General features: G+C 42.5%; 1 protein-coding gene across 1 annotated transcript in view; it reads left to right on the forward strand.

Moving 5' to 3' along the window:
* Positions 1-11,070, forward strand: part of SUPT6H (SPT6 homolog, histone chaperone and transcription elongation factor) — a 78,831-nt gene extending 67,761 nt beyond the window's left edge. Inside the window, exons 22-37 of the mRNA XM_088458992.1 lie at positions 1,050-1,187; positions 1,265-1,432; positions 1,730-1,857; positions 1,949-2,156; positions 4,964-5,111; positions 5,310-5,452; positions 5,530-5,670; positions 6,073-6,268; positions 6,697-6,935; positions 7,204-7,317; positions 7,797-7,921; positions 8,029-8,141; positions 8,289-8,366; positions 8,456-8,628; positions 9,198-9,400; positions 10,026-11,070. Of these exons, the coding sequence (XP_088315118.1) occupies positions 1,050-1,187; positions 1,265-1,432; positions 1,730-1,857; positions 1,949-2,156; positions 4,964-5,111; positions 5,310-5,452; positions 5,530-5,670; positions 6,073-6,268; positions 6,697-6,935; positions 7,204-7,317; positions 7,797-7,921; positions 8,029-8,141; positions 8,289-8,366; positions 8,456-8,628; positions 9,198-9,400; positions 10,026-10,212 (2,502 nt within the window). The 3' untranslated portion in view covers positions 10,213-11,070. The remainder of the gene's footprint in view (positions 1-1,049; positions 1,188-1,264; positions 1,433-1,729; positions 1,858-1,948; positions 2,157-4,963; positions 5,112-5,309; positions 5,453-5,529; positions 5,671-6,072; positions 6,269-6,696; positions 6,936-7,203; positions 7,318-7,796; positions 7,922-8,028; positions 8,142-8,288; positions 8,367-8,455; positions 8,629-9,197; positions 9,401-10,025) is intronic.
* The last annotated feature ends 13,750 nt before the right edge of the window (positions 11,071-24,820 follow it).

Below are 24,820 nucleotides of genomic sequence, written 5' to 3' on the forward strand. Positions count from 1 at the left end.
GCAACCTTTCGGTTGTGTATTGATCCAAGGGGTCTTTGAACTTGTTCTTTTTTACTTGTAAAATGGTTTGGAGCTAGAATACTATTAAGGCTTTGTGTCCGTTTAAAGATTACAGTTGGTTTATTGGGAATAGAGTCCTGTAATCTATCTGTTAAAAGGACTGGAAAATTCTTATTAATAATGGTTCTAATTTTAGAGGCTGCTCTATTATATTTGGAAATAAATTTAGGGGTTGAAGGGGATAATTTGTCATTCTCTGATTTAATTGGTGCTATAGCACCTTTCTTAATGAGATCTTCTTGATTCAAGCCTCACATATGTCAAAGACTCCTCTAATAATAACTGTGGGTATTTTATATCTCTTTAGCTTGTTACTCGAAATCTGTATACTTCACATTCATTGATGTGTGGGAAAGTTGTTTCATACCACAGATATGTCCTTCCTAGTCTGTCCTCCCTATGTTATGAGTAGCGTTACACAGGACGAGAGAGTCGCTGCCTCCTGTGCGACACAGCCGCACCTCTTTTTAACCGCAAATGTTTCTGATTTGCAATGCGATAAGACGTATAAACAGACTTTGTTGATTAAAATGATATGTGGCATGTGTATGTTCTCCCATTGCCACATACTTGGATTTTACTCTCTGGACTATTTTTTATGGGCTCTTTTTATTGCGTTTATTTTGTTTTTGTTGCATGGTGTATACCGGTATTAAATATTGCTGTTATACATAACAGTCCCCACTGGGAAACTTAACCTAGATTGAACACTATATTATATTTGCTGATTGTAATGTTTTATATCTAATTAATTGTTCTTATTTACACACATTCTGTGTATTATTTTTGAGGATATACCATTAATGTGTTTTTGCGCTGTTAGCACTCCTTTATCTGTTCACATTCTACAAGATTGGAGCACCCCCTACACCCTATCAGCTGCATGTACACAGCATTTTAGATACCTTCCTTTCACCCTTAGTGCAGACCCAACATTTTACCTATATTCCATTTGATAACCTAATGTATTTAACCATTTCATTTCGCAGTGTGACTTTCGAGATTACCCACCAGTGTTACGTGAGGCTGTCTCCATAGCTCGACGCATTCAAGATCCTTTGATTGAGTTTTCCCAGGTCTGCAGCTCAGATGATGATATCTTATGTCTGAAACTGCACCCATTACAGGTAACTACCCACCTCTACATTTACTCTGAATGCCGATTATTCTCGTAATAATACATTTTATCTTCTTCTTGTATTAGGATCATGTAGTGAAAGAGGAACTGCTGAATGCCTTGTATTACGAGTTCATCAACCGAGTAAATGAGGTGGGAGTGGATGTCAATAGGGCTATTGCTCATCCATACACACAGTCCCTTATTCAGTATGTGTGTGGACTTGGACCACGTAAGGGTGCTCACCTGCTAAAGGCAAGTAGACTTTAAAAGAACTCATCACTGAGAGTGTGTAAAAATAGCAGACTTGTTAGATATCCCTGTAGGTGCCCAGTTAGCATGTGTCCACAACTCAGTTTTATAAAGTGCTACTCTGTAAGGAGATTAAATGGCAATATTCTTGATGTAGCTTAAACTTATGTTTTAAAAGTTCTGCAAAATAAGTAACATTTCTCCTTTTAACATTTGCCTTCTTTATTTGTTGTAGTCTTATTGTCTGTACTATCAGTTCACAAAGTTAAATTAAACTTCATGCAATATTTTGCTTTGTAGGTTCTTAAACAGAACAATACACGTCTGGAAAATCGCACCCAGTTGGTCACTATGTGTCACATGGGTCCCAAAGTTTTCATCAACTGTGCTGGATTCATTAAGATTGACACCAACTCCCTTGGTGATAGGTCAGTTTTTAATGGGTTTTTTTTTCTGTAGATTTAGGTCATAATGGAAAGAACAGCCTTCTATTTATACTTCTAATTGTATGCAATCTAGCACGGATTCCTATATTGAAGTCCTGGATGGCTCCCGAGTACACCCTGAAACATATGAATGGGCTCGCAAAATGGCAGTAGATGCTTTGGAGTATGATGAGTCTGCTGAAGATGCCAACCCTGCAGGAGCTCTAGAGGAGATTCTCGAAAATCCGGAGAGACTGAAAGACCTTGACTTGGATGCGTTTGCAGAGGAACTTGAGAGACAGGTTTGTTTTAGATGCTATATTCACTTTATGGTCATGAAGTTTTATGCAGATTTTTTTTTCTATTAGCCATCTGAGGTGATTAAAACTCCTGCAACTACCATCAATTTTTGATTAAAACTCCTGCAACTACCTAACACCTTGATACCTGTATGGCTTGCATTCACCTATCTAGTTTCAATCACTTCTCTCTCAAGTCGGTTTAAAGGTGCTTTGTTTGTCTCTTACTGGGGCTTGGCAACATAGCAATATAAGTGCTTATACCATCGTGCAGGCATTGTTATTCCTCTTATACCTAAGAACCGTGCATTAATATTTCCACTCACTGTATATAATATAAAACCCATAACTAGCAATGCACAATGACTAGAATGACACATATATATATATATATATATATATATATTTATTTATTTATTAATTTATTAGGGATGTGCAGGCTTGGATAGGTTCGAGTTTGCACGTTGAGTTCGGACTTTTCCCTCCAAAAAAACCGAACTCAGAAAAAGGCAAAACGTCATCTTGTATGGACGAACATAATCATTCCTGGACTTTTGTCCAGGAATGATGGTGTTCATCCATGCAAGATGACGTTTTGCCTCTTTCTGAGTTCTGTTTTTTTGGAGGGAAAAGTCCGAACTCAACGTGCAAACTCGAACCTATCCGAGCCTGCACATCCCTAATAAATAAATATATGTGTGTGTGTATATATATATATATATATATATATATATATATATATGTATATATATGTGTGTGTGTGTGTGTATATGTATGTGTATATATATATATATATATGTATATGTATGTGTATATATATATATATATATGTGTGTGTGTGTGTGTATATATATATATATATATATATATATATATATGTGTGTGTGTGTGTATATGTATATATATATATATATATATATATATATATATATATATATATATATATATATATATAACTTTCCCTTTCATACATACAGTGGACACTGGTACACAATGGCTCAGCACTGAAGCTTCAGCACTGTAAATTTGTCTTAAAAATCCATACTCACTGCCAGAGTTGGTCACTACAACTGGAATTTTTTATTTTTTTTATTTTTGCCAGCAATTTGCGGAGCGTTTGGGCCCAGATCATATTTTTCCTGTCTTTGGTGGAGCATATGCGTGAGACAGGCAAATACTGCGAAGTGTTGGTACTGTTCTTTTTGTGACAAGAATTTCAGCTTCCATAGTATCAGCGTGCTGTGTCGTCTACTTCTGCCTCCTACCCCCAAAGCCAGAATCCTAAAGGACTTTGGAGTCCATGCCATTGGGGTGCTGGTTTGGGTGCTGTCTAGAAGGGTTTTTCCTCTCTTCTGGCCTATGCCTGTTTTGAAGGTTCACATCAACTCTGGATTGTATGCTGCAATGGTCTTCTGTATTTTCCCATATCTTTCTATTCTGTCTATTAAGGGGTGAACATTCAGGGCTAGTCCTGAAGGAAGAATATTGGCAAAGGTTTTTGGGGTGATTATCCGAAGTACAGTATATTACACAGAGCACAAGTGACATCACTAGCCTGTAAGCGCTCCCACTGAGATGGCTGAGCCAGCTTGGGCAAGATACTTGGTTGAAGCTGGTGCCACCCTAACTAAGAGAGCAGAGCATGTATTCCTCTATCCTCCACGTCTCTAGATGGGATTCTTGTGGAGTTGACACCTCAAGGATCTCAATCAGTGTTCTTTAAACTGCAGTACTTCATGAGCAAACTAGGACTTTGCCTAGTGGAGACAATCTGGTAAAGGATTCCTCCCTCTTTGATAGGATCATGGACTCTGCTACCACTTCTAATCTGCAACAGAATCCCAATTGCGTCAGTTCTTCATTTCTACGAGGGATCCAACTCTGAGTGTTAAAGGTGGCCTTGCTGTAAACTCTGGAAACAGCTCTGAGTTTACATCTAAATCAGGCCATTTTGATTTCAAAGTTGGGCCATGTAAATTCTTTGGAAGAAGAGCACTATCTTAAGCAGATTTTACCAAATCGTTGAATGTGTCCTGGGTGGATGAAAAGTACTACCCACCACAACTTCCTTCTCACCATTAGACTGTTTTGAAAACAACTGCCAGCCTTCTGACAGCAAAGTCATCACTCCTCAGTTTTGGAATCTTGAGATGATTGCTGTGCTGTTTCTGAGTGGTATATTTACTAAAGTGAGAGTTTTTAGAAGTGGAGATGTTGCCCATAGCGACCAATTAGATCTACTTAACATTTAACTAGCACCTTCTTTAAGATAATAGCTAGAATCTTATTGGTTGCTATGGGCAACATCTCCATTTCTAAAAACTCACGTTAGTAAATATACCCCTGAGAGTCGTATTCTACTCACTTGCCAGAGTGCACAATCTTATGTAAGGAAGCGTCCTAGGGTCTAGTCTGAAAAATAGTAACCTACTTTTGCCAACACAAATACATTACGAGCACCCTTGTCATGAGAGATATCCTCAAAATTCTGCTATTTGTGTAATTGTACCTGCTATCGTGGCTGTACTCATTCCAAGGGTGGAATTCTAGGCAGCATGCCCTTCGAACTGTAAGAGGTTCCTTCACCAGGAAATCTTTCAACAAATGTCTCAAACTGGTTGTCAACTTGATGGCATTTCATATGAATCCCAAAATGGACCTCTGCTGCTTCAAACAAGGGGTCCACTATTATTCATAGAACCCTTGTCAGTCCTCTTGAGTTTTTTATCTGATTTAAAACATGAACGGTTAAATATTCATTCTGTAAGAAGCTAAATAATACTCCTATGCTTTATCTTTTCCCCCTACAGGGTTATGGAGATAAACATATTACTCTATATGATATTCGTGCTGAGCTCAGCTGCAGATACAAAGACCTTAGGACACTTTACCGATCTGCTAACCCTGAAGAGGTCTTTAACATACTGACCAGGGAAACACCAGAGACTTTCTACATAGGTGATTAGTTTTTTTTTTTTTTTAATTCTATTGTATTTTTTAGTGTTTTTATTTTTTATTAAATAGTTAGTGTTATTGATACGGGTTTTCCTTAAGTACTTTTGAGAAACACAATGTGGTTTTACTGTAACTTTTCTATCCCACCTGGTCACTTACTGTGGATTACATTTATCTTTTTTTTTTTTTTTTCTTCTTTAGGCAAATTGATAACCTGTAATGTAATAGGAATTGCACACAGACGACCACAAGGAGAAAGTTATGACCAGGCTATCCGGAATGATGAGACAGGACTTTGGCAGTGTCCATTTTGTCAGCAAGATAACTTCCCAGAGCTCAGTGAGGTAAATAATCCAGAAACACAAAACAATTGCCATAGCTCTATATGCGTTCATATAATGGTTTGCCTATTCTGTTTCAGGTTTGGAATCATTTTGACAGTGGCTCCTGTCCTGGTCAAGCTATTGGTGTGAAAACCAGGCTTGACAATGGAGTGACTGGCTTCATACCAACCAAGTTCATCAGTGATAAAGTAGTGAAACGCCCTGAAGAAAGAGTAAAGGTTTGTATATGACGTGGTAGTCTGTAACTGTTCTTATTTTCTGAAACACCCATATTATACTTTATATGGTGTCACAAGGGGTCTGCAGCAACTTACAAAGTAAAGAAACAGTATTAGTAAAACAAGAAAAAAGTGACTTACAGTGTAAAACATAGCAGAACATGGACAACATTTATAAACATTGCTGCATCAGCAGTCCTAGGACCCAACTAAGCTGCGGGCGGCTGACCCAAAGGTTTGGTGCTGTTGGCAGTGGGGCGGAGGTGATGATATAAGTAAGAGAAGGAAAGTCACATGAGGGAAGAGAGCCCTGCTCGTGAGAGCTTACAATCTAAACATTGTGTCTGATGAAGCTGAATAGAATAACAACACTGCTAATAGACTAATCTTTCCTTCCCTTAGGTGGGCATGACTGTTCATTGTCGAATAATGAAAATCAACATTGAGAAGTTCAGTGTTGACATGACTTGCCGAACATCTGATCTAATGGACAAAAACAATGAATGGAAGTTGCCGAAGGACACTTATTATGATTTTGATACAGAGAGTGCACATCATAAACAAGATGAGGAACTGAAGAAGAAGCAGCAGCGAACAAGTAAGTGTTTAGCCTTTTGTTTTCCTTGAGGCAAAATGGAGTAGGTGGATGTGAAAGCCTAATTCTAAGATGCTGAGCTGGATTCCTATACTGTCATCCATTTGTTATGTACAATTGCTAAAGGTTTTTTTTACTGTTCTCTAAAGATGTGATTGCCTTGATTTATTAAAATAGGTAGAGCATTAGTGTGTTGACCTTTTGTCCCTGTCAACCTATTGCTTATCTAACATCTGGTGTCTATGACATTGTTAGCCTTTTAACTGTCTTTCTATAGTCGGGATACCGTTAGTGAAGAGCTTCGAGAAGATGGTCACCCTAGTTGCACTCAATGTAAAGTTTAAGGTGGCAATTTTTTCAATTAGCAAGTTATTAAACATCTTCGAAATCCTTTTGAATAACATTGAAACATTTATATGGATGTCTTGCAGCTTACATAAAGCGAGTCATCGCCCATCCCTCTTTTCACAATATTAATTTCAAGCAAGCTGAGAAGATGATGGAGACCATGGATCAGGGAGATGTTATCATTCGGCCAAGTAGCAAAGGTGAAAACCATTTAACAGTCACATGGAAGGTCAGTGAAGGCATCTATCAGCACGTGGATGTGCGAGAGGAGGGGAAGGAGAATGCCTTCAGCTTGGGGTCCACACTCTGGATCAACAGTGAGGTATTGTGAAAGTACAGAACACATAATGGTGTAATTAAGATAAACTTGGCCAGTTTGTATTGGTAACAATTAAATAAAATTAATAATTTACTCCCAAATAAGCTCTTTTAATATTAATTAGACCTTTGGGGTCTCCATTATCGCATTACTCCTCATGTTAACAGATGGAGACTATCACATGGTGTTAAAAGTAAAGTACTCTAAAATTGCTCTGTCTTTATCTTGGGGATTGTCATTTACAATCCTTCATTTTTATGTCTTCCTGTAGGAATTTGAGGACCTGGATGAAATTATTGCTCGTTTTGTCCAACCGATGGCTTCGTTTGCCAGGGATCTAGTCAGCCACAAATACTACCAAGACTGTAACACTGGAGACAAGAAGGTAAATGTGTATAAATAAGTGAATGTCTATAAAAAACAGGTTTGTCCTGGTAGCTGCTCTCCAAGATGCAATATGTACTAAGAAGTGAATGTCACCCTGTTGTATGACCTTATTTGGTTTTGATTCTCAAGTTTCCACTACACCTCTTAATAAGTATGGACACAGTACATGACTGGCATAATTGTATGATTCAGCAAATAGCAAGCTGACCCTGTTACAGGCTGTGGAATGAAGCACATATCAATCATTGTACGTATACATAGGACTGGAAGCAGTTCTGCACAACGCCCACGGGAGTAACTAATTTTACTATTCACATAAGAAGTCGAGAAGGAAGCTTTATTGTAATTTATAAATAGTGACTGATCCGGCTGTTGAGTCTTTATACAGGATTTCTCTATAGCCCATGGCCAAGGTGATCTTGTATTTGCATATCCTATCTTGCTGATCTGCATTCACTTTCATTGTTTTATATCCAGAAACTAGAAGAACTTTTAATAAAAACCAAGAAGGAGAAGCCGACATTCATTCCATACTTCATCTCTGCCAGTAAGGAGCTCCCTGGGAAATTCCTCCTGGGATATCAGCCTCGAGCTAAACCAAGGTAAATACCCTGAGGTCTGAAGGCCTCTAGTTGTCAGAGGCATTATTTGTGCGCTAGTTTCATGTATTATACAGCCAGTTTACGTTGTTCTATGTATTCTTTCATAGAGTGGAGTTTGTTACTGTAACACCAGAGGGCTTCAGGTATCGGGGACAAGTATTTCCTACAGTCAATGGACTTTTCCGGTGGTTTAAAGATCACTACCAGGACCCTGTACCAGGTGAGTCCTATATATATATATATATATATATATATATATATATATATATATATATTATATTTTGCTACATAAAATAAAAATTTCCGGAAACAGACGTGGAGGCATAGAGCAAGGCTGACTACATGTATATTGTCTTGTATCTTACAGGTATCACACCAAGCAGCAGCAGCAGAACTAGAACTCCGGCCTCCTTGAGCGCCACACCTGCCAATATTAACCTTGCTGGTAAGAGTCCATGTTCAATATCCTGATTAAAGCAGTTTCGTTCTCTGCAGATGGAGCTAACGTTTTTCCTCGGGATGCTTTATTTGCAGATCTAACCCGCGCTGTCAATGCCCTGCCACAAAACATGACCTCGCAGATGTTTAATGCTATTGCTGCGGTTACTGGACAACATGGGCAGAACCCCAATGCCACACCTGCTCAGTGGGCATCCAGCCAGTATGGTTACAGTGGAGGCAGCGGAGGCGGCAGCAGTGCATATCATGTAAGTATCTCCTTAAATAGGCCAGTCTCAACTGCTGGCTTAGATAACCTAATTCGACTGCTGTTCCCAGCATGCTTTGGAAGCCTCTGCGGAGCAGCTAAGTGCTATAACTGCCTATTACACTTTGTACACATGATACTTTGTGTTTAGTGGTTGCTGAATTTCAGCTGTAAAAATAATGCTCAATAGTTTGATTTAACCACTTATTTGGTACTAACTGGGCTTTACCTGACACGGCCATATCCCATGCGTCCGTGCCAGCTGTCGGATATCCCTTTCCTGCCCCCCAGGAGTGATGGTCTCGGTCTGTGACCGCTGCCATCACTCCTGTAATCGCCCCCCAGAATGCCGTGCAGGCACATGCGTCACAAATTCAATCAACTACTTTAGCAGAGCCCTGTCATATGTTTATGATGCCTTTTACTCTTTATGATGATACTGCACCTTCCACCCAGTGCTAATTTAGTTTCTTATTTAACTTCTCACCTAATTGTGGCACAGACATTTATTAGAAGGAAGTCTTTTAAATGGTGATGTGTGATTAATGCTGTATTGACCCTGTCTATCAGGTTTTCACAACCCCTGCTCAGCAGCCTGTGGCTACCCCTCTGATGACACCAAGTTATTCCTATGCCACCCCCAGTCAGCCTATGGCAACACCACAGTACCATCAGCTTCCACCAAGTGCCACGCCCACCCCAGCACCTACACCACAATCCTCCCATTCACAAAGTTCCTCCAGCTCCAGTTCCCGGCACAGACAACAGTCCAAGTAAGTACAACTTTTGTAGTTTAAAGAGATGAAATTACTTATGTATCATAGTAAAACAATTAGCATACATTGTGATATTTGCTTTGATTGGTCTAGCAAATTACACTAATTAAAGCTAATAATGCATTGAAGAACACGATTCACCATATGATTGAAAATGAGGAATGGGGAGATGAAAATGACAGAATGCCCTAATATTTGCTGGGCTTAAAATAGCACAATGTGCACAAAGGCTCAGTAACCCGTAACAACCAATCAGATTGAAGCTGTCATATTCTAATACTGTTCAAAAAATGGAATGCCAACATATGGTTGGTTATGTCTTAATTGCACCATATTGTCACTAAATATATTGCTATCTGTGTTCAGATTAACAAATGTGATCTAAAACACATTGCAAGCAGATTTTCACAAATCTAATTCTGTATTTTGGTATAAATTATTCCCATAAAGGTTGACTTTCAGTTACCTGCATTATATTCTATACTGCTTAATGTATACCTTTGCTGATACTGTACAACCTCCCACCTACTTTATATTTCCTGTAGCAGCTATTTGGCACTGGTGATTGTATTGTGTTAGGCCCGGGGAAGATTAACTTTTTTTTATTTATTTTTTAAACCAGAACCAACAGCCATGCTGCTATCGACTGGGGCAAAATGGCGGAGCAGTGGCTGCATGAAAAGGAGGCAGAAAGGCGGAAACAGAAGCAACGCTTAACCCCTCGTCCTTCTCCAAGTCCTATGATTGAGAGTACGCCCATGTCTGTCGCAGGGGACGCCACACCGCTACTTGATGAAATGGACCGATGAACGCATGGCATATGTTTTGGAATAAACTTTCGGTGGACAGATGGAACAGTTACTTTCCCAATGTTGACAATTGTATGAAATGGTTCCCTAGCTCGTAATTGAGCATGATTGTTTTACGGGCCAATGTGTGCCAGCCATACATGAGACAGTGGGCCCTTCCACGTGCAGCCTCTATTTACTTGATGAGTACTTGAGAAATCACTTCTCTTGCACCATGCCTCAATATCGTTTTGGTTTAATGATATAGCATTGTTTTACTTCCAAGAAGGGAAGTACAGCGTAAAAATGCTACCTGTTTTTATGACCTATGTTTTAAACATAGAATGGGCTAAACTTTTATTTTAATTGTAAATTTGGCCAAAGAATGAAAATAGAGGAGAGGTCTGAAGCAAAGATCTCGCTTCTCTCCTGAATGTGCTGAGCAATCAGAGCTGCCGGAGCTGCTTTATAAAGACACTTTGTCATAAGGGCTGATGGGAACCGTCTTTAGGAAACACGTAGTCTGCCAGAGGCAGCTGTCCTGGGCCACTCTGCCAATTTGTTACTGATCTCTAACTAGACTTAAGAAGATCATGCTTCATTACAGTAACATATTCTTATTCTCTGGTTGGATATATTTGGGTAAATGTATTTATTATTTTTTTTTCTTTGCCCTGAGCCCTCTTCTCACTGCAAGCTCCGCTAACAGTACACTTGTGGTTGTGTGCTCTCTCATTGCATACCTATATGACAAAGTTAGCATCCTTTTTTTTTTTTTTTTTTAAATACATTGCAGTGCGGAGGTGTCTTGGATTTTTGCTGCGCCTTACGGATGTTTTTTTTTCTTTTTGTTTTTTTCTCGCAGCAGGTAAATAAATAGTCTGCAAAGAAAAATTAATTTGTGCGTGTGGTTTTTATTTAAGACGTGTGATTTATTTTATTTTTTTTGTTTATTTTATTACTAGCTGAGATACCCTGCGTTGCCCGGGTTGGAGACCAGACCCTGAAGTATACCTGCAGCCTTTATTTGCTTACATTGTCCTCGCCTATAACCCTATTCCATTGATCTTGAAAAGGACCCCACTGTTTGCTAATATGCATGCAAACAGTGGCATAACTACCGTGGGTGCAATGGGTGTGGCTGCTATGGTGCTCGAGCTGCATCTGTGGCCCGCCGCTCCCCCTGCACCGTGTCATGCACACAAGGTAGGCTGGTCCAGTCAGGACTGTTGAGGTAGGGGGCCTGGGTGTCAGCAGTGTTGCCTTGCTGTCAGCCCACCAGCTGAGTACAGCTGGCGCACTGGCAGGCAGTCGGGGAGAGACAGCGCCGCCGGTTGAGAAGCAAACAGAGCTCGCGGACTGGCAGCCAATCAGCAGTGGTGGCTCTTGATTGGCTGCTGGTCTGTGAATCCCAACTGGCTCGCGACCGGTGTCGGATTCAAATTGCGCCGACACTGTCAATGTCTGCTGGTGCGCCAACTGTAATTAGCTGGCGGCCTGGCCCCAAATCCACACCTGATGGTACACAGAGGAGGCGAGAGGCGGCTGGTGGAACATGGGGAGGTGAACTGCTGGGGTGGGAGCATTATGTGTAAGGGGCACTACTGTTGTGTGAAATGTTATATGGGGCACTACTACTATGTGGTAATAATCTGTAAAGGTCACATTACTGTGTGGTATAATGTGTAAAGGGCATTATGTGGCATAATTTATAAGGGGCACTACTACTGCGTGGCATAATGTGTATAAGGTGTACTACTGTGTTGCATAACCTAAATGGGCTCTGTGTGGGGGCAAATGTATGTGTTTTGTTTTGTTTTTTTACCTCTGGGAGAGTGAGCCTTTTAAGATCTTGCTATGTGGCCCACAAATTTCTAGTCCTTGCATGCAAACACAGGGCCTGATTCAGACCTGCTCGCTAAGCCACGATCGCTCGCTGCCAAAAGGGACGGGGTATGCAAATTCCACGATTGCACTGTGTGGCATAAGGACGCTCTCTATGTCTTAGAGAGCAACGGCAGTGAGCGCACGCTGGTGTATAAAGACACCCACTTTTCTTTCTTAACACACGTCATCTCCAGGAAGTGTATAAATAATCGGTAACATCAAGGGCCATCGGAGCCGCTCGCAGCCGTTGAGGTAGACCCTACCCCACCGCAAGCACTGCGATCAGTTCAGGCTAAAATACAACCAAGTGACATGTTCAATGACGCTACTTTGCTAATTATGCACCCATTAAACTCTGTTTTGATGCTCAGATATGCCTGCATTCGCACATCCACTCCCCCGTTCACAAGCACCTTCCCCTGTCACCACCCACAAACGGCACGGTCTGTCACTCAAAGTAGTGTCCAGTCTGTGTACTACGAGTGCATGATTCCCGGACGCAGTGACTGGTTCGCGCATGCTTACTTTGACGCATACGTATGCGCAGATGTGCGATAATCGCCCCCCCTAGCGAGTGAGCACAGCTTAGCAATCGGGTATGAATCAGGCCCAGAGTCTTTGGATTTAAAATGAACTTGTTGAGTCATCAAGTTTGCTCAGACTGAGGTTAAAAGGATATTTTTGTAGCTTTCTCACAGGTTTTTGGCAGACTGCCAATTTCCACTTGAGCCAGCTTTGGAACCTGTGTAATTTAAGAGTGTCCCCATTTTTAGGGATTGTGTGACAGTGTGTGGCCCTAAGTTCAAACCTAGGCAAAAACCTAATTCTGGTCAAACTACAAGACCATGCCAAATTTGGTGTAGCTATATCTAAAACTCTGTCCGTCTGTTGTCCTTTATGCATGGCCAGACAGACATGCTTTCTTGCTTATTATATAGATAAATAGGGAGCCATATCCCTGCCACTAAACACTTCAGGAAAACTGACATTTGAGTAAACATTTAAACTTTGTTATTTTAAGAATATGTGAGTAAAGGTATACTTATGCAATAGACCTTGTTCCCAAGTTCACCAGCTCTCCCGCTGTTATATATTTCTACAGACTGTGCACTGTGTATGAGAAAGACAAATGTTGGCAACAAACACCAATAGTTTGATGGCGTAGTCTGTGACTTGATAGAGGCAGGGGCAGGCATATTAAGCTGCAGTCTCAGACAATATGGAGGCTGGTGGTTTGCACAAAACATTATAGAGAATGACCACAGTGGCTGGCTGGGGATGGAACCCCAGCTATACAAGGACATTGTATCTACATGTGCAGCCGCTAATGAAAAGTTCTAAATGGGTTAGCTGCCCTCTAAAGTGGCCAAGAATTGATGTAGTGAATTGAAGCTAGAAGAAAAATATAATAGCCAGCGATTTGCAGGAGCGGTTCCGGCAAGATAGTCTTTAGATTTAAAGCAGCAATTTGTTTAAAGGCAAAACCGCACTAAAGACTATCTCACTGGAATCGAGCCATTTTCCACAATTCGCAGGCTATTACATCTGGCCCTGGGGCTTTTATATTGTCAGCACCAAACTACTTGACAAGCGGTATAATGTTTAACCCCTCTATATGCTATATGTAGTCCCTTATTGTGCCTCCTAAACTCTAGGCACTGACCAGAATACTCATGATGTCACAGTATGGTGGGGAAGGCGTGTAAAGGTCAGCTCATGATTGTAAGTGTTATGGTGGAAAATTACAGCAATTGTAAACTTGGACATTTCTGCCTTTAATGGAAGTAATGTGCCTATGCCAGACACATGGCAAAGCTAGATATGACGTATTGTTTAAAGAGAATATTCCTCTGCAAAACTGTGCAGTCGTAGTACTGTTTGTTCTATTACAAATAACTCTTGTTTTCAGAGCGGTGAAAGTGAAAATCTGTAGATATAGTAGTGTGTCACCCTGCATACTGTACACTCGGGTGTGGGACAGAACTTGTGCAAATTAAGAGTTCTTGGAAAGAAAAGAAAATTACTGTGACACATTCTGGCTATTTTAGCGCAGGCCTAACCAACCTGTCACACTCCCAGGTCTTGTGAAACTACAAAACCCAGCATGTTCTATCAGATAACACTGCCACAGGTTGTCCAGACCTGTTTGGTCATTCCTGTGAATCAGTAAAGCGGACTGCTGTATGGAAAGTGTTGCTGTTTAAGTTTTACCTGTCCAAAACAAGGTCAAGAAAGGATCATGGACCCTAACATCACCTCTTAAACACCTGGGTAAGGCAGACAAGGCTTTGATCCCTAACCACTGGAAGTCAGTCACCTACAGCTGCAGTCTCAGACAATATGGAGGCTGGTGGTTTGCACAAAACATTATAGAGAATGACCACAGTGGCTGGCTGAGGATGGAAACCCAGCTATACAAAGACTTTGTATCTGCAAGTGCAGCTGCTAATGAAAAGTGCTAAGTGGCTTAGCTGCCCTCTAATTACAAAGTGGCCGAGAAGTGATGTAGTGAATTCAAGCTAGGAGCCTAATATAATAGCCATCGATTTGCAGCAGTGATTCAGGCGAGGTAGTCTTTAGATTTAAAGCAGCAATTAGTTTAAAGGGAAAAAACGCTCTAAATCTAAAGACTATCTTGCAGGAATCGCAATACTTTCCACAACTCGCAGGCTACTACATTTGGCCTTGCGCCTTTTAAAATGTCAAAATTGTTTCAACATTCACATTTCAAAGTGTCTGGTCTTACTCTCTCAACGGCAGACCCATTTTCCAAAATTCACCTCCATTTGGTTGAAATAGTTGGGGTTTAAGGAGCTGGCCATATATAATTCCTTTATTGCCTCGCCTTCCCCTTTGGCTCCAACAATTAATCATTCATCCTGGGGGACATTGCTCACGATGGGTTGCTGGAGGGGCCAAAATGTGCTGGGACTTAATGCAAACTATCACTTGAAGACAGAAGCACCTCCCCTCTGCAAACCCTGATCTTTAAGTGTCTATGGGAGCTGGGATTATGTCTACATGATAGAATGTTGACAAGCCGCCCCTGATAGCCCAACAGTCACCTGCTTCAGTCGGCAGCTTCCGGGTCCTAGTGTTCACATGACGAGCAAATCGGGCACAGACATCTGATTGAATGGCATTCAGGTGAATATTCTCTCCCTACCCCTAATCCTCCCCCTAGTAGTGCCTAATACAAACCCTCACATCCCGCCGCCTAACCATTATGTGGACTTTCTGAGAATGTCAGGTTTTCAGATGTCAATATTTCAGATGTCAACATTGTGAATATATCAACATTCTGAGGATGTTGACTTGTCTGTCAACATTTTAACAATTGTTGACAACGGTTTTGACATTGTGAATGTGTAACAGTATTTCCACTTACAGAACTTTTCCCTGCTGCATGTAAGCTCTACCAGTCTGTAGGTGATACAACAGTGTATTTAGCAACTTTAGATGTATGTATGTATACACCCATCAGCCATAACATTCGAAACACCTGCCTTATATATTAGTAGGTCTCCCTCCTGCTTCCAAAACAGCTCTGACCCATTGAGGCATGGACCCCACAAGAACTCTGAAGGTGTCCTGTGGTATCTGGCACCAAGACTTTAGCAGCAGATCCCTTAATTCCTGTAAATTATGAGGTGGGTCTTCCATGGCTCGTACTTGTTTTTCCAGCACATTATTATTATTATCCTTTATTTATATGGCGCCACAAGTGTTCCGCAGCGCCTTACATACTACATAGAAATAATAAATGAACAAGAAACAAGTAACTTACAGTACATTACAGTGCAGGACAAGGACACGATTTATATACATTGCTGCAATAGCAATTAAACACAATAAGCAGCAGGGATTTGGCAGTCACGTGTTAGGTGCCCTTATGGGGGAGTAAAGAGTCAAAGAAAATGTAAGCTCTGAAAGGGTTTTGTCCCTGAAAAGATGGGTTTGACATCAGCTGTCTCCTCTATCAGGACTCCTGCACATGTGCAGTAACCTTTACTGGGGAGAATTCCAGAGGAACCTCCCAGTAAATTTTGTGTGAAGTGTAGCCTATAGGCTACAAAGAGCTAACGCCATTTCAGATAAATCTGACAGCTTTGCAACCCCCATAGGCTTTCAGCTATGGGCTGTGGCATGTATCTGAGATATCTGTTGCAGTCGCTACATGGTACACTCTGGGGATACTTAATATTTGCGGGTATCCCCCCCGAAAACTGGTGTCTCTCTGGAAATATGCCGCAAATACGAGGGGCGTTTCTGGTTGCACAAAAATAATTGCATTTACAAACAAAGTGAACATAATTTTTTTTTCAAAGTATTAATCGGAGGAGTCTATGTAAAGTTGCATGCGCTCAAACCACTTGGTAAAGCAGCTGGACCAGTCCGAAGTATGTATGTCTTCTACATGTTGGATGAAGGTCTACTCTGCAGCTTCTGGTGACTCAAAAATGAATCCTACACATCTTGCTCTTGATTTGTGGGAACACAATGAAGCCGCAGGGGGCCAGGTCTCGACTGTATGGCAGATGACCTGGATGCGTTCATGGGCCAGAAGAGCTACAATTTTCCTGGACTTGTGGCTATGTGCATTGTTGTATTGGAGAACGGCACCACGAGTGTGAGTTCTTGGACGGTGCCTGGAAATAACTTCCAGCACTTGTGGAAGGCACTGGTTGGCGTGTCAGTCCCCAGTGATGGAGCACTGTTGTATGAGTGGTACGGTAGCTACATGACCAGTCCTGGCCATGCTGTGCTCACGTTAGAACTTCTGTGGTGGTGCGCTTCCAACTGGGGTCCACTGGACTGACTGACTGCTCTTGGGGTTGAAACTGTGGATTCAGGATTTCAAAACCACTGATGATCTACCAAACAGAGTTTGAGCGACTGCCATCAAACCTGGCCAGCATTTTGCGGCTCCAAGTCTCCTGAGCCGCCTCCTGCTCTTGAGTCAGCTGATGGGTCACAAAACATGCAGGCCAAGGTTTTCATGGAGTATCGAGCGGATGGATCCCAATGTGATGCCTATCTCCTTCTCTAACTGGGCCACGGTTTCCCTGGAGTCCACATCAACTGTGGCCCACAGCAGCAACATTGTCCTCCGTGATGGTGGACAAAGGTCAGCCAAAATGCTCCTTCCAGGGACCGTCTCCTGTGCTGAAATTCTGCAACCCACTCAAACACAGGAGTCCGGGATAATGCTTCCTCCTCAAAAGCAGCATTAAGTCAGTCAACTCTCCTGCTGTCGCAGACCACTCTTGTAGTCATAGAAGAACATGGCTCTTCATTGGCCTCTCTTAAACTCAATAATGAGTTTCTTGAAGGAAGTGAACAAGCGGATTTCTTCCATGTGCAATGCTGCTTATACACTGTTCTGTACCCTGAAATTTCGCAAGAACTTTAGTCACATTACAGTTCACAACCAGACAGATTGTGTCTACTCTACCTATGCACTGTACATTGAGAAACTTAGTGCACACCCCTCGTGTTTACTGATTAATAGACTTTAAAGGCCACTGCCATCAGGGAATACCGGTGCCATGAAGGGGTGTACTTGATATATAAAAATCTTTAGGTAGGTGGTTCATGTTAAAGTAACATCCACATGAACTCCAGGACCCAAGGTTTCCCAGCAGAACATTGCCCAGAGCATCACACTGCCTCCACTTGCTTGTCTTCTTCCCATAGTGTATCCTGTGCCATCTCTTCTCCAGATAAACAATGCACATACATCTAGCCATTCTCATGATGTAAGGAAAACAGTGCTTCATAAAAATAAACAGTGCTTCATAAAAATAAAACTGGCCACCTTTTTCCATTGCTTCATGGTCCAGTTCTGATGCTCACATGCCCTTTGTAGGGATCAGCATGGACACTGACTGATCTGTGGCTACGCAGCAAGCTGTAACGCACTGTGTGTTCTGGCACCTTTCTATCATAGCCAGCATTAACCTTTTTCAGCAATATGTGCTACAATAGCTCTATTGTGGGATTGGACCAGGCGCGCTAGCTTTCACTCCCCACTCGCAACAATGAGCCTTGTGCTCCTATAACCCTGTCGCTGGTTCATTGGTTGCGCACTAACCCAGTTATCACAATTTAGCCCTTGTCAAGGTCGCTCAGATCCTTACACTTGTCCAATTTTCCTGCTTCCAACACATCAACTTCAAGAACTCAGTGTTCACTTGCTGCCTAATATATCCCACCTCTTGTCGTTCACTTATCAGTGATTTTAATCTCCTGGATGATGAGTGTATGTCTTTCTAACTTATGGCCCTCCATACATTAGCAATCAATTGGGGCAATTCTGCGTTTTGCTGATGATTGTGGAAATGTAATGTATGGGGTTCACAGATTGAAGTGTCTATGGGAGCTGGGATTATGCAGATTTTAACCAAAAAGTGTTTGGAATTGGTGAGTCAGGTTTTCCAACATGTTGGCTTTCACAGACCAATTGGAGTTGTAGATTGCTAGTGTATGGTAACGATCAGCAGATTTGCAGACAGTTACTAGTAAAATGATGGGTTTTTCAAGATTGGCAAATCTGTCTTTCTTGAAAAAGATCTGTAATGTAAGGGTACAGATTGTTGGATTGGGGAAATAAATCACAGGATCTGTGAATTAAGCTTTTGTGATTGCTGTATGGGGGCCTTTACATGGATATGCCTTCTCTTTCTGAAGGGACGATTTCATTGTTTACACGACTGCTATTTTTTAGGGTGCCCAACAGAGCAATTCAATTGTTGCTCCGTTCAGGTGCTCAGGAGGGTGCAGTGGCGTAACTAGGGTATTTGGAGCCCTGGGCAAATTGAAAAATGGAGCCCGTCCCCCTATGTGCGCGTCCTGGAAAATGGGTGTGGTCACTTAAAAATGGGCATGTTAACATGACACACACTTCTTTGTCACACTGAACACTCCTTTCCATTCCATATGCACCTTAACGCAGTGAACCTTATACAGTCCCCCATATGTATTGCCCCCAGTAGTGACCCCCCTATCCAGTGCCCCTTATACAGTGTCCTCTGTAGTGGTCCTCCCTATTTGGTGCCCAGTAATAAGCCCCTTATATAGTGTCCCCAGTAGTAGTCCCCCCTATGCAGTGCCCTTTATATAGTTCCCCCAGTAGTAGTCACACCCCCCCATGCAGTGCCCCCAGTAGTGGTCCCCTGATGCAGTGCTACAGTAGTAGTCCCCAGTAGAGGCCCGTCCCCCAGTAGTGCCCGCAGTAGTGCCCCCCCCCAGAAATAGTCCCCAGGAGAGGGTCCCCCCCCGATATAGTGCAGACAAAGACACACAAGTTCTAAAAAAGAAAACACTTACTGAATCCCCGCTCCTGCTCCCGCCGCTGTCCGCACTTCAGTCCTCCCGGGCTGGCGCGCTCTGCATAATGGGAGAGACTTCATGACGTTCTCCCATCACCCACTGCAGGAGCCGTAAAGTGAGCTCCAGCCCGGCTCTTGCAGTGGGCACAGCAGCAGCCATTGAGAGTCTGTCTGACTCTCATTGGCTGCTGAAACACACACACATCGCTGGCGGCGATGTGTGCGTAAATGTGTAGTGCAAATGCACTGACTGCGGTCTGCACTACACTAGCTAACTAGGATGGGCAGGTACCTTGGCCGGCGGCCCTGTCCTAGTTACGCCACTGGGAGGGTGCGAGCAAAAATGTGCGATAAACCCGTGGTTAGGGCGCCCGAACAGCAGTTTGGGGCCCTAACCAGGACTTAGGACAGGTTTAGCCGTTTTACATGGCTAACACAGTCTAATAGGGCGTGAAGACGGCGATAATTAATGGGCGCTCAGAATGATTGAATTGCTACACTGGGTGCTCAATAATTATCGCCGCCCACACAACAATTGAATTGCCCCCTTGAGTGTATAGGCTTTGGTATGTATAATATATGCAGACTATTTGTGTTCTTATCTTCATATAGAGGGCCTGGACATGGGCAGGCGCACTTAACTAATGTATTTATATGGTATCCTGCATAAGTGTTACATTGGTATTGAAATATAAAGGGATTGTAAAAATGCTGACGGTTGCCTAAAGCAGGGTTAAGAAAAATAACCTCACTAATAAATACCATGGAAAAACCTCCTGATATTAAAAGATTTGTGAGAGTTGTAGAAACTGACTGTAAAGATGAGCAGTGGGAACCAAAATGCAGCTGAACTTTACCTTGGACCGTAAAGAGGAGATAAAAGTCGCTCCAGAGTTAGAGGCTATAGGTCTACTCATGACACCAGTTAAGAATGGAAAAGGCACCAACGAATTTAGATTGAATTCAAACTGTTGAAGTACCAGCAATGGGGCTAAAGCTACAGACAAGTAAAATCTCAATAAAAGAGAGACACAGGAATGTGATAGGTGAGACCACCAGATTGGACAAAAATCAGGATGGTCTTGAAGATGTGTTGACATAAAGGAAGAATTTTCTTGTGTCACCCCAAAGGTTGTGAGCTGCTGAGTGGGATATGTAATATATTCAGGCTAGATGGTGCTAGTCTGCTTGCTTTTCAGATCCCGGAGATTGAATAAGTATGTGACCACACCCAGCAGCAGCTCAGTATGGGACTCGGAGAGGAGCTGTGTGTCCTGCATGTTGACGGATAGCTGAGAGAACCAGATGGAGAAGACCATGAGATCTGTCCAAGGATACAGAAATCAAAATAGATAGAAGTTCTTGGAGCATATTAAAGGGTCCAGTGTGATGTCTGAGGAACATGGCTCAGTCGAGAACTCCCAAGAGAGCTGAGTTTCTGTGGTGGAAGAAAGTGAGATAACCTGCACGCCCAGACAAGTTGCAGACTATCATGAGGTCTGTTCACCAAGATGGTTTCCGCAGGTCATGAGCTGAGGAGATTAGTGTATTGTGGAATGAGGGGGAAGACCACAGTGATTGTCTATGGAGGGAACCACTGCTATACTATATAAGGACTTTGTATACATATGTGCAGTCACTAAAGTGGCTTAGCTGCTCACTGGAAGGAGAAGGGCCTAGAAGTGAGGTAGCATTCTGAATATGGGGGCTAGTTGTTTGTAATTTTCAGGTATTCTTGCTGACAAATAAAGATCTTACATATTCAACCGCTGAGTTGGCAAGATGAAATACTGACACCCAGGGGTAAATTTACGAAGCTCTGTGTTTGGCCGAATATACATTCACGGGATTATTTTGATATTTTTACAAACATGGGAATTTATGAAGGAAAATATTGTGGGTTCCCCCCCCCCCCAAAGCATAACCAGCCCGGTTTCCTGAGCCAGGACTGGTTCTAAAAATACGGGGACAAAACATGTAGGGTTCCCCCGTATTTCATGAACCAGCACTGGGCTCCGAGAGCCAGTCCTGGTTTTAAAAATACGGGGAAAAAATGGCACGGGGCACCCCGTATTTTTAAAACCAACAACGGACTCAAACTAGCTGGGGTGTAATGCCACAGCCAGGGGACCCTTTGACTGGGTCACTCCGGCCAAAGCAGTAACACCCCAAGCTAGTCATCCCAGGCCTCGTATCTCAGGGGAGCTGGGGACCCCCCTTTAATGGGGGGTCCCCCTCTCCTAAGCACAACAGGTCTAGGCTGAAGCCCAGGGCTCTACCCTGCACTCCTGGCCGGTGGGTGCAGGGGTAATAGTGGGAATAATAGATGTCTACTATTTTTTTTTTACAGTGGGACTACAGGTGCCAGCGTGCCTGCCCTTTGGCAGGCACTCGTACTCCCACTGTGAAAAAAAATGGTAAAGTAATGACAGTACACACACACACCGTATATAATAAAATTTGATTACATACTAAACATGCTTGCATATTAGTCCCCTTGTCCAGTACAAATAATCAGAGGGACCCCCACACAAGGTCTGTGTGACCCTGCCGAGAACAGGTGTGCCCAGTGGTACCTGTTCTCAGATGGGGGCTCAGCTGCGCGGGTCTGAGTTCTAATGTACTGTATGCAGCATCACAGCCAGTGCTGCTGCATACAGTGCAGAGCAGTTCCTGAGTCCCCTTATCGGCATCACGTGACGCATCACGTCCATGACGCGGATGAGGGGACCAGGTAGCAGCTCTGCCGGGACTCATGTCAGGTGAGTGATCACCTGCGGGCCACTAACACACACAGGAGGGGTTCTGAGTACCTAGAAACCCCCCCTGACAAAACAATTTCCTCCTACGGCTGGCTAGCTACAGTGGGGACGGAGCCAAAATGGTAAGCCCTACCCACAATATTCTTGCAAACAGCTGCATTATCTCGTGGGGGGGTAGGGCCTAATGATGCCAGGTGCCCGCCCCCATTAGCAACCTGCAGCTGCTGAATAAAAAGTGTAAGTATGTGTAATGTTATAGTGTGTATACATGTGTTTGAAAGTGTTAGTGTGTATGTATGTGTATACTGTATATTTTTTAGTGTGTTAGTGTATATGTGTGTGTTAGTGTGAGTATACTGTACATGTGTCAGTGTATATATGTGTATGTACGTGTTAGTATGTTATATACAGTCAGGTGCATAAATATTGGGACATTGACAGAATTTTCATATTTTGGCCTCTATTCACCACCACAATGGCTTTGAAATGAAACAACTTTAACTGCAGACTTTCAGATTTAATTTGAGGGTAATTACATCCAAATCAGGTGAACGGTGTAGGAATTACAACGGTTTCTATATGTGCCTCCCACTTTTTAAGGGGCCAGAAGTAATGGGACTATCAACTCAAAAGCTATTTCATGGACAGGTGTGGGCTATTCCCTCATTATTTCATTATCAATTAAGCAGGTAAAAGGCCTGGAGTTGATTCTAGGTGTGACATTTGCATTTGGAATCAGTTGCTGTCGACTCTCAATATGAGATCCAAAGAGCTGTTGCTATCAGTGAAGCAAGCCATCATTAGGCTGAAAAATCAAAACAAACCCATCAGAGAAATAGCAAAAACATTAGGTGTGGCCAAATCAACTATTTGGAACATTCTTAAAAAGAAAGAACGCATCGGAGAGCTCAGCAACACCAAAAGACCCGGAAGACCACGGAAAGCAACTGTGGTGGATGACAGAAGAATTATTTCCCTGGTGAAGAAAAACCCCTTCACAACAGTTGGCCAAATCAAGAACACTCTCCAGGAGGTAGGTGTATATGTGTCAAAGTCAACAATCAAGAGAAGACTTCACAAGAGTAAATATAGAGGGTTCACCACAAGATGTAAACCATTGGTGAGCCTCAAAAACAGGAAGACCAGATTAGAGTTTGCCAAACAACATCTAAAAAAGCCATTACAGTTCTGGAACAACATCCTATGGACAGATGAGACAAAGATCAACTTGTACCAGAGTGATGGGAAGAGAAGAGTATGGAGAAGGAAAGTAACTTCTCATGATCCAAAACATACAACCTCATCAGTGAAGCAAGGTGGTGGTAGTGTCATGGTGTGGGCATGTATGGCTGCCAATGGAACTGGTTCCCTTGTATTTATTGATGATGTGACTGCTGACAAAGCAGCAGAATGAATTCTGAAGTGTTTCGGGCAATATTATATGCTCATATTCAGTCAAATGCTTCAGAACTCATTGGACGGCGCTTCACAGTGCAGATGGACAATGACCCAAAGCATACTGTAAAAGCAACCAAAGAGTTTTTTAAGGCTAAAAAGTGGAATGTTATGCAATGGCCAAGTCAATCCCCTGACCTGAATCCGATTGAGCATGCATTTCACTTGATGAAGACAAAACTGAAGGGAAAATGCTCCAAGAACAAGCAGGAACTGAAGACATTTGCAGTAGAGGCCTGGCAGAGCATCACCAGGGATGAAACCCAGCGTCTGGTGATGTCTATGCGTTCCAGACTTCAGGCTGTAATTGCCTGCAAAGGATTTGCAACAAAGTATTAAAAAGTGAAAGTTAGATTTAGGATTGTTTAGTTTGTCCCATTACTTTTGGCCCCTTAAAAAATGGGAGGCACATATAGAAACCGTTGTAATTCCTACACCGTTCACCTGATTTGGATGTAATTACCCTCAAATTAAATCTGATAGTCTGCAGTTAAAGAACATCTTGTTTGTTTCATTTCAAAGCCATTGTGGTGGTGTATAGAGGCCAAAATATGAAAATTCTGTCAATGTCTCAATATTTATGCACCTGACTGTATATATACATATATAATATACAAAAATGGCAGCAAACAGGGATTAAAAAAAAAGGATGACACATCCATCACTTTATATATGTATGTGTTATTTAAAATATGTATGTGTGTTTAATAAATAGATATATAAAAAAAAAACACCAGAAAATCCTGCGTTTGCCCTAGGCCGCCAGGGATGGAGCAGTAGGCTCCGTGTGGCTTGGGAGGAGGAGGAGGGGGTAGGTTCCATGTGGATTGTGGGCGTCCTCACAACTTAGTTGTCCTGGGGCCCGCACAAGCCTTACTCCGGCCCTGAGAAGAAATCCCAGGGTTTTCCTAAAAAAAATGGCAATGCCAGCCAATCAGAGGCAGCTCTAAAGTAAGCGGCTGCTGGTTGGCTGTGACCCGCGTGGCTGTTGATTTACAGCCATGCGGCTTAAAGCCAATTAGTGGCCACTTACTCTAGAGTGGCCTCTGATTGTCTGGTGGCCATAACCCACGTGGGCTTTGGCATTTACCAGGGTAGAGATGTATGTGGAAACACTTACAACTCTACGGTGTCCGTGGTACGGGATAAGGCATTTATTTATTTTGCCATGGCCGGGACTCTACTGGAGAAGAG

Source organism: Taudactylus pleione, unplaced genomic scaffold, assembly GCF_031769625.1.
Source record: "Taudactylus pleione unplaced genomic scaffold, aTauple2 ptg000886l, whole genome shotgun sequence".
NCBI classification, from domain to species: domain Eukaryota; kingdom Metazoa; phylum Chordata; class Amphibia; order Anura; family Myobatrachidae; genus Taudactylus; species Taudactylus pleione.